Here is an 11,922-nt window from a genome sequence, read left to right on the forward strand (position 1 = left end):
GGAAGAGTCCCTTAATTGGAGAAGGCATGGGCTTGCGGCTACCCTAGGCTGGAGCCAGTCACTGGCCCAGGTCATTAAAAGCCTCACACTCGGTGGTGAGTAAGCATGAGCTGAAACTCAGTCTTGAAGCTCAGACTGGAAACCTTAGAAAAAACTCATATTAAAGATGCAGAAACTAAGAACTAGGAAAATCATGATTTCTGGGGCCTGAAATCAGATCCTCTCTTTTCAGGCAGCTGGCTTCCCCCACGCAATCTCAGAGTTTAGGGGGGTTTATAAACCATGCATCTTCCCCTTAAGGCAGAACTCTGCTCTGTAAAAACCCTATTGGGTTGTTCTCCAAACCCAGTTTGAGCAGTCATTGATGATAAAATCATCCTTTTGCCAGCGGGCAGCTCTAGTTGCTTCAAACCTAAGTCTTTATAATAATGGAAATTGGCTCTCCTGAAATTTCTATTTATTGAGCCCTGACTGCTCACTGAAGCCAAAGAGCACTGCCACTTTCCTGTCTTTAAATATTTGTTGTTGGCCGGACACAGTGGCTCATACCTGTAATCCCAGCACTTTGGGAGGCAGAGGTGGGTGGATCACTCAAGGTCAGGAATTCGAGACCAGCCTGGCCAATATGGCGAAACCCCGTCTCTACTAAAAATACAAAAATTAGCCAGGTGTGGTGGTGGGGACCTGTAATCCCAGCTACTCAGGAGGCTGAGGCAGAAGAAACACTTGAACCTGGGAGGTGGAGGTTGGAGTGACCCAAGATTGCACCACTGCACACCAGCCTGGGTGACCGAGCGAGACTCCATCTCAAAAAAAAAAAAAAATTGTTGTCCACTTGCATGGTTTCTCCAAGTTTCCTCCTTCACGCTAATGAGAACCAGTTGGATATCTGTTTGTCTTGCTAAGGTGAAAAGCTAAGAAAAGCCTGGCTCTTTCATCACTATTAAATACCCCACAATCAGGACTTGAGTTCAGGGTGTACCCTCTAAATAAAAGCCTTTATAAAATAAAGATCAAGCTTACAGACCCTCAAACCACCGGGCAGCAACTGGAACCCAAGGCCTATCATTCAATCCACTGCTTTATCTGTCATGTTCCCAACCAAATTCAAACAAGAATGTGCTAATTTTAATTTGCAACTCAACCCTGCCACCCTCCCGGAGGTGATTTCCCTTACCTTGCTCTATTTTTTTCTTTTCCACAGCACTTACCATCTTCTAACACACTTTACATACGTTACTATCAGAACAAACACTCAACTAATCAGGGATCTTTTGTCTCTTTTGCTCACTGACTTATTTCAAGCACTTAGAACAGTGCCTGCTTCATATAGTAAATGCTTAGTATCTGTTGAATACATTGCTCCAATAAATACATTTATTGGATACTGACTATAGCTGGGCTGTGAACTGGATCACGTTGCTGGATCCCAAATCCACCTGGATATGAATGCTCCCTGAACCCTGAAACAAGCCAACATTTCATCTGGCTCCAGAAAGGAGCTAGGAAACCAACCTAAACCTAGGATGAATCTACATTTTCTTAAACAACTGAACTCCCAAACAAGACTAAGACCTTGGACTCATCTTTGAACTGCATAGAACCTGTATTTCCGGGAGGGTCCTTTTGAGAGGCAGTCTCATCCTACCCTTAAAAGGGCCCAGTGAGACTTGGGCTGCAGTCTCTTTGCAAAGCCACTTACTGCCAGATTCACAGCTGCCACTTTTTCAGCATTCCTTTTGCTAAACAGCACTCAATTAGATCTGCCACAGCACAGGTGGTGGGTATCACTGGGTCCTCTGGCCTCACGGAGCAAGGCTGGGGGCAGCTCATCTGTACCCTGGGACTTCAGTTGAGGAGGAGGATCCAGAAATGCCCCTGGCCTTCTTGCCCTTTCCTTAGTAGTGTCCAGCACCCACCCCTGGCGGATGGACTGCTTGATGTGCAGATTCAGAGCCACCTCTGAGAGCACGAGAGCTGCCGACGTTGACCCCCGGACTCCTGCAGCAATTCCCAAGAAGCCTCTCCATCATCTGACAGGGACTCCGCATCCAGTGAGTGCAGGTGCATCTGGGTTTGGCTGAACCAGTCTGCAGAGGGCAAGACTTTGAGACTTTAATATGTGGATTTTGACCAAAGATAAAAGGCTGGTGCAAGAAGTCCTGAGTCTACTATTTTTTTTCCAGCCCAAGGAAGAGAAGAACAATCTCAGCGGAGACTGTTCCAGAGAAAACGTAAGGCATTCCAGAAACGCTGCCCTGCTTTGGAATGGTCTTCCAGAAGAGGGAACCCCAAACAGTCCCCATCAGCCCTTCCCCCCAGCCAATGAGATGTAACAGCAGCTGCAGCAGCAGCAGCAAACATCCACTGCACTCGTACTGTGCCAAGCCCTGTGCAAACCGTGCTGCAGAGACTGACCTGCAACCAATTCCTGTTCCACCTCCTAGCTGTGTAACTTGAGGTGCGCACTGCCCCTTGGAGACTCCACATTCTCATTTGTAAAACGAAAACCAATCTACCTCAAAGGATTGCTGGGAGAATTCAATAAGATTATGCTTTGCCCAGGGCCTGCCACATGGTAACTGCTTAGTAAGAGGTAGTTCTCAAAGTAAGGGATGACGCTGAGAAAAGGAAAACTATTGTTACTTAAGGGGTTCTTAAAAGTCCTAGACGCCATTATTTATGCATTTAGGTATTTCCTAAGCGTTTGCTGATACCCGTTTTTCAAATAAACTTTATCCTCACAGTATCTTCGGGGGGGAAGGGGCAGAGGGTAGAGCGACAGACCACCTGACCAAAGGAGGAAAACCAGGCCCGTGAAAGTCCAGGGGGATGGCCAGCCAGCACCGAGGAGGAGCCCCCTGGCTCAAACCCTCCTGCGTGGCTTCAAAACATCAGACGCGCCTCTCCTCGCGGAGAAGCTGGGGGCCATTATTCGCGAGGCGGTCGGCGCTGGGACTCTAATTCAGCACCGCAGCGAAGTGGTCATCTTTTGTTCCTAAAGAAAAAAACGCACGTCAGGGCTCAGAGCCCGAGGAAAGAAAAGTCAGCGCCCGAGACGCGAGACGCCACGCGGATGCTTTCAACGCTAGGTCAGGCCCCGGCAGAAATAAGAGGGGGGCGGCCCTGGTTCTGGAAAAGCCACGAGCCTCCAGTGGGCTCAGAGTGGGGTGCTGGGGCCCAGAGGACCCCCTGGGCGCCGACCGGAGGAGGGGAGAGGGGCGGCGGCGGGCGGGGGTCCCGGGCTCCGCTCACCTGGCCGCAGCGTCTGGCGTACCTGGCGAGGCCAGGCCCTGTCAGCCCGGAGCCGGGCTGGGGTCGCCAATGCTCTGAGAGGCCCGGCCCACAGATGCGGCCGGTGGCGGCCCGGAACTCACCTGCGCTCGCAACCGCGCCACCGCCGCCTGTCAGTCAAGCGCGCCCCCTCCGCTGCGCCGCGCAGGGTTGTGGGGTGGTCTGGCGACGCCCCACCTCCTTCCCTCCGCCGTCCAATCGGAAGAGGCTGACGCCAGGGAAGGGGCCGTGGCCACGCGGGCGGTGCGTGCCGGGGGCGGGGCCAGACGGGTCAGGCGCTCTGACCGCTCTGCGGCGCGCCGGAAGCAGCCTGGGTCGCTGCGCAGAGGCGCGGCGGCTGGACGGTTGGGCGATTGTAAACATGCCGGTCGTCCGGAAGATTTTCCGCCGCCGCCGGGGCGACTCGGAGTCAGAGGAAGATGAGCAGGACTCAGAGGAGGTTCGGTGCGTTTGGGGCGGGGCTCCCATGGGCCTGGTAGGAGATAGACTTGCTTGGGGGACTCACCACCGGCTGGGCGCTTCGCTGACATTGTTAACAGCCCGGATGGTGGTTCCTTCTGCGGACGGAGAAATTGAGGCTCAAGTGGTGAGGCCGCGGTCCCAAGCCCGCACAATTGGGAGAGATGCCTCCGGGATGCGCAGTGGCTCTGACTCCCGGTGGGTCTAGGCACAAGGTCGTCCTCTGGACCACTGTGCTGGTGGCTCAGCAGCGGGGCTGGGATGCCATCGAAGGTGCCTTGTTGGCTCTGTTAGCTTTGGATTCCGCGGGAAGTCACTCAGCCTATGCATTGCTCCTTCTTCTTCTTCTTTTTTTTTAAAGATTAAAACTGGAAGAGACCAGAGAGGTACAGAACTTGAGGAAGAGGCCCAACGGGGTGAGGTGGGTACCACGGCGGGAGGAGGAGGCGGGGACGACAGACACATCCGCGTCCGGGTCGCTGTCGCAAATATCTCCTCAGACGTAGATTCTTCTCTTGAGACACTATACACTTTCCACTGCCCAAATTGGAGAACAGCGTTCTTTGCAAATGTTTAACCAGGACATGCCCTCAGCTGTGCCGTCTTGGGGTGTGCTCCAGAGATCCAGAAACAGGTCACTAACTCGCGTTTTTTCTTAAAACCAGTTAATTGTGAAATGCATATCGATCGTTAAGAGTTTGTATAATTTCGAAAAGTATAGTCAAGACAATAAAAAGCACCCACAATTCTCCATTCCGGAAGTGACCAGTGTTAACATTTTTTTTTCTTGCAAAGCCACCCGAGAATGCCCTGGTATTAATATTTAATACTCTTTCCAATCTGTTATTTTTCTCTCTCTCTCTTTCTCAGATTGTGAACAACTTTCAATATACTTTTATTCCCTGTTCTTTTCAACTCATTATGACATTGTGGGCATTCACCCATATTGTGGAGTATTTTTCAGAAAACCTTCTTAATGGCTGCATAATATTCCACCAGATGTGTGTATCGTAATTTGTTAACAAATCCCCTATTTTGGGACATGTAGGTGATTTTGTAAATTTTTCCTATCAAATAAGGTTGCAGTGGATATTCTTTTAAATTTATCTTGGCACGGTGGCTCACGCCTGTAATCCCAGCACTTTGGGAGGCCGAGGCGGGCGGATCACAAGGTCAGGAGATTGAGACCATCCTGGCTAACAAGGTGAAACCCCGCCTCTACTAAAAATACAAAAAATTAGCTGGGCGTGGTGGCGGGCGCCTGTAGTCCCAGCTGCTCGGGAGGCTGAGGCAGGAGAGTGGCGTGAACCCGGGAGGCGGAGCTTGCAAAGTGAGCAGAGATCGCGCCACTGCACTCCAGCCTAGGCAACAGAGCGAGACTCCGTCTCAATTAAAAAAAAAAAAATTTATCTTTAGCTGCACTTTCCATGATGAGAGTATCTTAGAAATGAGATTTCCGGGCCAAGAGAATGCCAAATGGCTTTACAGGAGAGTGGGAAAGCGTACCACTTCACCACCAGCCCACCCTTCTTCCAGCATGTACGGTGCTTGTTAAGCCCTGTTTTATGCTTATAGGCTTTTCCAGCCGGCTTGCCTGCCCACCCCTCAAATCCCACCCTTGCACTAATGTTGCAATCCACATACCTGAGAGGGTTCCTCCTCATCTCTGAATTATGCCATTTCTCTCTCTCCCTCTCCTGTTTTTGGTTTTGCTCAGTGCTGTGGCCCTGCTGGTGGGAGAGAAGGTACAAGAGGAGACAACTCTAGTGGTAAGTTATGGGGTCTTCCCTGGGTAGCGATGGCAACCCTCCCTGCAGTGCTCTTCAGTGAGTGAATGTGCTTTACAGAAAACAAATTCCACTACCATTTATTTAGATGCTTCCTCTTCACTGTGTTTGCTTTCCGCAGGATGATCCCTTTCAGATGAAGACAGGTGGTATGGTGGATATGAAGAAACTGAAGGAAAGGGGCAAAGATAAGTAAGTGCAGGACAGGCTTATAAGCAAATTCACCTTTAGCCACTGCCTGGGTCTAGGTTCCCTCAGAGAGCTGAGGCCTGTAGCAGCAGCATTAGTGGGACATCTTGAAGCAGGTTTTGTGCTTTGCAAAGGGTATGTTATTTAAAAACAAAGAAAGCAGAAAGTCTTTAAAAGTTAACTTAGAGCCAAGCTGGTAGACTCCTTTTGTAAAAGTGTGTTGTAGGCATGATGTCTGATGCCTATAATCCCAACACTTTGGGAGGCTGAGGCTAGCTTGAGTCCAGGAGTTTAAGACCAGCCTGGGCAACATAGTGAGACCCCTGTCTCTACAAAAAAAAAAGAAATACATGTACATATATATGTACACACACGTACATGTGTACATGTATATATGTGTGTGTGTGTGTATATATCTCTGGGTGTGGTGGCATGTGCCCGTAGTCCCAGTTACTCAGGAAATTAAAGTAGGAGAATTGCTTGAGTCAGGGAGATTGAGGCTAGAGTGAGCTGTGATCACACCACTGCACTCCAGCCTGGGTGACAGAGAAAGACCCTGTCTCAAAAAAATAAAATAAGTGAACCCATGGGGGAAGTTTCATATAAAAACAATTAACAAAAATAATACATTCCGGCCAGCTGTGGTGATTCATGCCTGTAATGCCAGTACTTCGGGAGGCTGAGGCAGGCAGATTACCTGAGGTCAGGAGTTCGAGACCAGCCTGACCGATATGGTGAAACACTGTCTCTTTTAAAAATACAAAAGTTAGCCTGGCGTTGTGGTGGGCGCCCGTAATCCCAGCTACTCAGGAGGCTGAGGCAGGAGAATTGCTTGAACTCGGGAGGCAGAGGTTGCAGTGAGCTGACATCACGCCACTGTACTCCAGCCTGGGCGACAGAGTGAGACTCCATGTCAATAAATAAATAAAACATTCAAATAATTCAAAAGTTTAAAAAATAAAAGTACACTGTGTACTTTTGTGACAACTATATAGCATTTATATTGAATTAGGTATTAAAAGTAATCTAGAGATGATTTAAAGCAGATGGTAGTATGTGCCTAGATTAGATGCAGATATTACACTATTTTATATAAGGGACTTGGTAGTATGTGTGTAGATTAGATGCAGATATTACACTATTTTATATAAGGGACTTCACTATCTGCAGATTTCGGTATCCTTGAGGGGCACTAGAACCAATCGCCCATGGATACCTAAGGATAAATGTATCCACTCAATCCTTGGAGGTATCACTAGCAGCCAACAGTTTGCTTGCATATATTTCTAGAGTTTCTTTCATTTACATATTATACTATAGCATTTTTTTTTTTGCCAACTGTAAATAGTATATTATAAATGCTTGTGTCTTTGTTTTCTTCTTAGAACATAAAACTCAGCCTCACTGAGTTGTGACTTGAAAGCTCTGCCTCATTGTTCTCTCCCTTCAGGATCAGTGAAGAGGAGGACCTGCACCTGGGGACATCGTTTTCTGCAGAAACCAACAGACGGGATGAGGATGCAGACATGTAAGTGTCAGTCTGTTTGGCTATGAGCAATTGGGGCTGGACCCCAGTCAGAGTCCAAGATATTTAGTCAATAGATGACGTTTCTAGAATTTTCTAGATGTCAAAGTTGGCCCCTCTCTTTCTACCTCCCAGCTTAAGAACTTTGAAAACCTCTTAAAAGGTCTTTTCAGGCTGGGCACGGTGGCTCTCGCCTATAATCCCAGCACTTTGGGAGGCCAAGGCAGGCGGATCACCTGAGGTGGGGAGTTCGAGACCAGACTGACCAACATGGAGAAACCCTGTCCCTAATGAAAATACAAAATTAGCCGGGTGTGGTGGTGGGCACCTGTAATCCCAGCTACTCAGGAGGCTGAGGCAAGAGAATTGCTTGAACCCGGGAGGTGGAGGTTGTAGTAAGCCGAGATCTTGCCATCGCACTCCAGCCTGGGCAACAAGAGTGAAACTCCGTCTCCAAAAACAAAAAATAAAACTTCTTTTCAAAGGTGGTTTCATGACTAGTAATATTTCCCCAAAACATTGCAGGGATAAAACATGGACTTGCCCACTTTTTATTTAGCCAGCAAAGCTATTGGCAAACTATCATCTTTCTGTCTTTAAAGAACCTGTACATCGTAACACCAATAGATTAGTGGGACATAACCTCATAGGTTGGTGCTGCTTTAAGTGGAAAATTTCTAACTTGATGAAAAAAACTCAAGTTATTTTGTATTTTTCTTGTTTCTCCATGGACCGTCACTGGTCTGTGGGCCAGTGTTGGGGACCGCTAATTTAGAGGATACCTGGTATGTTTCCTGCCCCTCCCTGAGGCCTGTGGGTTTCTCACTTCAGGATGAAGTACATTGAGACAGAGCTAAAGAAGAGGAAAGGGATCGTGGAACATGAGGAACAGAAAGTTAAGCCAAAGAATGCAGAGGATTGTCTTTATGAACTTCCCGAAAACATCCGTGTTTCCTCAGCAAAGAAGACCGAGGAAATGCTTTCCAACCAGATGCTGAGTGGCATTCCTGAGGTGGACCTGGGCATCGAGTATGTTTGAGACCCATAGGCAGAAGACACAGTGCTTTCCAGTTAAAAGTTATGGGGGACAGGCCAGGCACGGTGGCTCATGTCTGTAATCCCAGCACTTTGGGAGGCTGAGGTGGGTGGATCACAAGGTCAGGAGTTCAAGACCAGCCTGGCCAAGATGGTGGAACCCCGTCTCTACTAAAAATACAAAAATTAGCCGGGCATGGTGGCAGGCACCTGTAATCCCAGCTATTTGGGAGACTGAGGCAGGAAATGGCTTGAACCCGGGAGGTGGAGGTTGCGGTGAGCCAAGATCATGCCACTGCACTCCAGTCTGGCGACAGAATGAGACTCTATTTCAAAAGAAAAAAAATTTATGAGAGACAGGTGTGGTGGCTTACGCCTATAATCCCAGTACTTGGGAGGCCAAGGCAGGAGGATCACGTGAGGCCAGGAGACCAGCCTGAGAAACATAGACTCCTGTCTCTACAAAAAATTTAAAAAATTAGCTGGGCTCTCACTTGAGCTCAGAGTTGAGGCTACAGTGAGCCATGATTGCACCACTGCACACCAGCCTGGGTGACAGAGTAAGACCCTGTCTTTTTTTTTTTTTTTTTAAAAAAAAAGGCTAGACATGGTGATTTGTGCCTGTTATCCTAGCTCTTTGGGAGGCAAAGGTGGAAGGATCACTTGAGCCCAAGAGTTCGAGACCAGCCTGGGCAGTGTAGTGAGACCCCATGTTCTTATCTGTGTTCTTAGAATCCTACAAATACAAACGAGATTGTCTCTGGCAGGTTGTTGCTAGAAGTTTTGCTGAAGGCTTGGCCAGAGTAGTAAGGGCCCCTGGCTGCTGAAAGCAAAAGAGGTTCTTTAGCCTCTGTTGACAGCTGTATCAGGCCCTTTATTCTTCTGTTTTCTTCTAGCAGGGGCCATGTTAAAGGCTCACCCACCCCTTCTCCCTATGATCCTTCTTAAAACAAAATATCCACTTTAAAAGGGAATTGTCATGAAAGAAGTGCAATTGTCAGAATAATCTTTTGGTACAGTAGAAAGTTGGGAAACTTCTAGGCTCTTTTCCGGCCTTGCAAACTTTGAGCCTTAAGCATTTTACTTCTCTGAAGCTCAATTTGCTCTTGATCAGAAGAGCAGAGTAACTGTGGTTCTCTGACGGCCGTGAGAGTTCCGTGAGAATGTGACTACAAGTGTGATTGGTAAACTGGAGAGCTGTGTCCCAGGACACATGATTTTCTTATGTCCTGCTGGGCTGCCAGCCTCACCACTCACATCTGAGTAGTAAGGTGCTACCATCTTCTAAGTGGTATGGTTTCTTTCTCTCCATAGTGCTAAAATTAAAAATATAATTTCCACGGAGGATGCCAAGGCCCGTCTGCTGGCAGAGCAGCAGAACAAGAAGAAAGACAGCGAGACCTCCTTCGTGCCTACCAACATGGCCGTGAATTACGTGCAGCACAACAGATGTAAGCCCCTCAGGGAGAGCGGTCTTGTCCCCTTTCCCTTATTTGGGCTGAGGTCCCTAGGAACCTCATGTTCCGTCTAATGTGTCCCCTGGTCTCTTTGGGTCCAGTTTATCATGAAGAGCTCAACGCACCCATCCGGAGAAACAAAGAAGAGCCCAAGGCCCGGCCCTTGAGAGTAGGCGACACGGAGAAGCCAGAGCCTGAGCGTGAGTGCAACAAAGGCCCCGGGGCTGCCTGGAGTGCTCAGCTCTGTGGGGGCCCATGGAGGCAGGGTGCAGCGGGGGACAGTGTGGAGGTTGGCACTGAAGCTGGGGCATCTGGGTTCCAGTCCATGCTCTGGACCATGACTATGTGCCTTCCCCTTTCTAAGCCTCAGTTTCCTCATGGGAATCCTAATAGAACCTACCTGTGTTAGGATTGCTCTGAGAATTCAGTATCAAGCATACAATCTCATATTCTCAAGCACAGTAGAGACTCAAGAAGTCAGAAAATTTCAGTAAGGACAAATAAAAGCTACTCATAAGGTTAGCTGAGTGCAGTGCCTCACACTTGTAGTCTCAGCTGCTGGGGAAGCTGGGGCAGGAGGATCGCTTGAGACTGAGAGTTCAAGGCTGCAGTGAGCTATGATTGGACGACTACACTCTAGCCTGTGTGACAGAGTGAGACCACATCTTTTTTTTTTAAAGAAAAGAAAAAGGTATTGGCCAGGCTCGGTGGCCTACGCCTATAATCCCAGCACTTTGGGAGCTAAGGCAGGCAGATCACCTAAGGTCAGGAGTTCAAGACCAGCCTGGCCAACATGGTGAAACCCCGTCTCTACTAAAAATACAAAAATTAGCCAGGCATCGTGGCAGGTGCCTGTAATCCCAGCTACTCAGGAGGCTGAGGCAAGAGAATCGCTTGAACCCGGGAGTTGGAGGTTGCAGTGAGCTTAGATCATGCCATTACACTCTAGCCTGGGCAACAGGGTGAGACTCCATCTCAAAATAAGAAAAAAAAGACAAATAAGTGTCTACGGAGGCCCTACTATGTTCACTGGGTTAGGCGCTGGGGCTCCTGTGGGGAAGGAAACAGGCAGTTGTCTTTGCCTACCTGGAGTAAAGTCTAGCAGTGGGTTCCAGCATGGCAAGCCACCTTTCCTGTTCTTTTCCTTCTCAGGGTCCCCTCCTAACCGCAAGCGTCCTGCTAACGAGAAGGCAACTGATGACTATCATTATGAGAAGTTCAAGAAAATGAATAGGCGGTACTGAGCTGTGCAGAGTGGGATGTAAATAGCGCCTTCCTCTCCCTATATCCCTCCCGTGAAACATGGCTTCCTGGCCGGGCATGGTGGCTCAGGCCTGTAATCCCAGCACTTTGGGAGGCAGAGGTGGGCGGATCACCTGAGGTCGGCAGTTTGAGACCAGCCTGACAAACATGGAGAAACCCTGTCTCTACTAAAAACACAAAAAAGTTAGCCGGGCGTGGTGGCACATGCCTGTAATCCCAGCTACTCGGGAAGCTGAGGCAGAAGAATCACTTGAACCCGAGAGGCAGAGGTTGCGGTGAGCCGAGATTGCACCATTGCACTCTAGCCTGGGCAACAAGAGCAAAACTATCTCAAAAAAAAAGAAAAGAAAAAGAGCTTCTTGGACAGAGCATGCTCATTTGCTAGCGAACAGTTCCAGAAACAGACCCTATTGGTCCTTCTGCTTACCTGCTGGATTTTTCAGGCACTAAATTTATAACTTTTTGAAACGAAACAATGTGTAATTTTCCATTTGGGGGCAAACTCTATTCTTGTGAGCATTATTAAATCTTGTTTGTAAATATATTGTCTTTCTCTTAACATTTGCTCTGGGTCAGGAAGAAACTGTTCACGGTGTGATAATACCCTTTAGATTGTGCTTTCATTATTATAGATGCATCGTGTCTTCTGCTTTCACGTATCTGGGATGGGGTCAGACATGCATCCTCCATTGATTAGAGTGGGTCCAACTGACAGAAAAATCTAGGATGAGATCAGAAGGATACTGGTGTTTTCTGACTTTTACAAAATTACTTGTTTGTTTTCATTTAAAAAAAAGCATAAACTATGTTTCTTATTACTATTAGAATTGAATTATTAAATTTCAAAATGAATCTAACCATATTGTTTGTATTATGTTTCCTTATACCAACATCAGGTAATGTTTTAAAGCCC

General features: G+C 48.1%; 2 protein-coding genes across 23 annotated transcripts in view; one reads left to right on the forward strand and one right to left on the reverse strand.

Annotated features, from left to right (window-relative positions):
• The window catches only part of USP20 (ubiquitin specific peptidase 20), a 46,488-nt gene extending 43,069 nt beyond the window's left edge, over window positions 1-3,419 (reverse strand). For 4 of the 22 annotated variants that reach the window (XM_077967553.1, XM_015116583.3, XM_077967562.1 and 1 more), the window contains exon 1: window positions 3,378-3,419. The gene's annotated coding sequence lies outside the window, so the exon portion shown is untranslated. Of the gene's footprint in view, window positions 1-1,702; window positions 2,091-2,790; window positions 2,999-3,255 lie in introns of all 22 variants that reach the window. The other 18 variants (XM_077967554.1, XM_015116584.3, XM_077967563.1 and 15 more) reach the window with 10 other exon arrangements.
• A 210-nt stretch (window positions 3,420-3,629) lies between these two features.
• On the forward strand, window positions 3,630-11,079 carry C15H9orf78 (chromosome 15 C9orf78 homolog). The gene is given in 9 exon segments (NM_001267022.2): window positions 3,630-3,738; window positions 4,115-4,174; window positions 5,471-5,522; window positions 5,662-5,732; window positions 7,180-7,257; window positions 8,086-8,283; window positions 9,604-9,740; window positions 9,848-9,946; window positions 10,899-11,079. Coding segments are annotated over 9 exon segments (870 nt in total). The 5' UTR covers window positions 3,630-3,655; the 3' UTR covers window positions 10,991-11,079.
• Window positions 11,080-11,922: the final 843 nt, after the last annotated feature.

Source organism: Macaca mulatta, chromosome 15 (assembly GCF_049350105.2).
Source record: "Macaca mulatta isolate MMU2019108-1 chromosome 15, T2T-MMU8v2.0, whole genome shotgun sequence".
Classification (NCBI taxonomy): Eukaryota; Metazoa; Chordata; class Mammalia; order Primates; family Cercopithecidae; genus Macaca; species Macaca mulatta.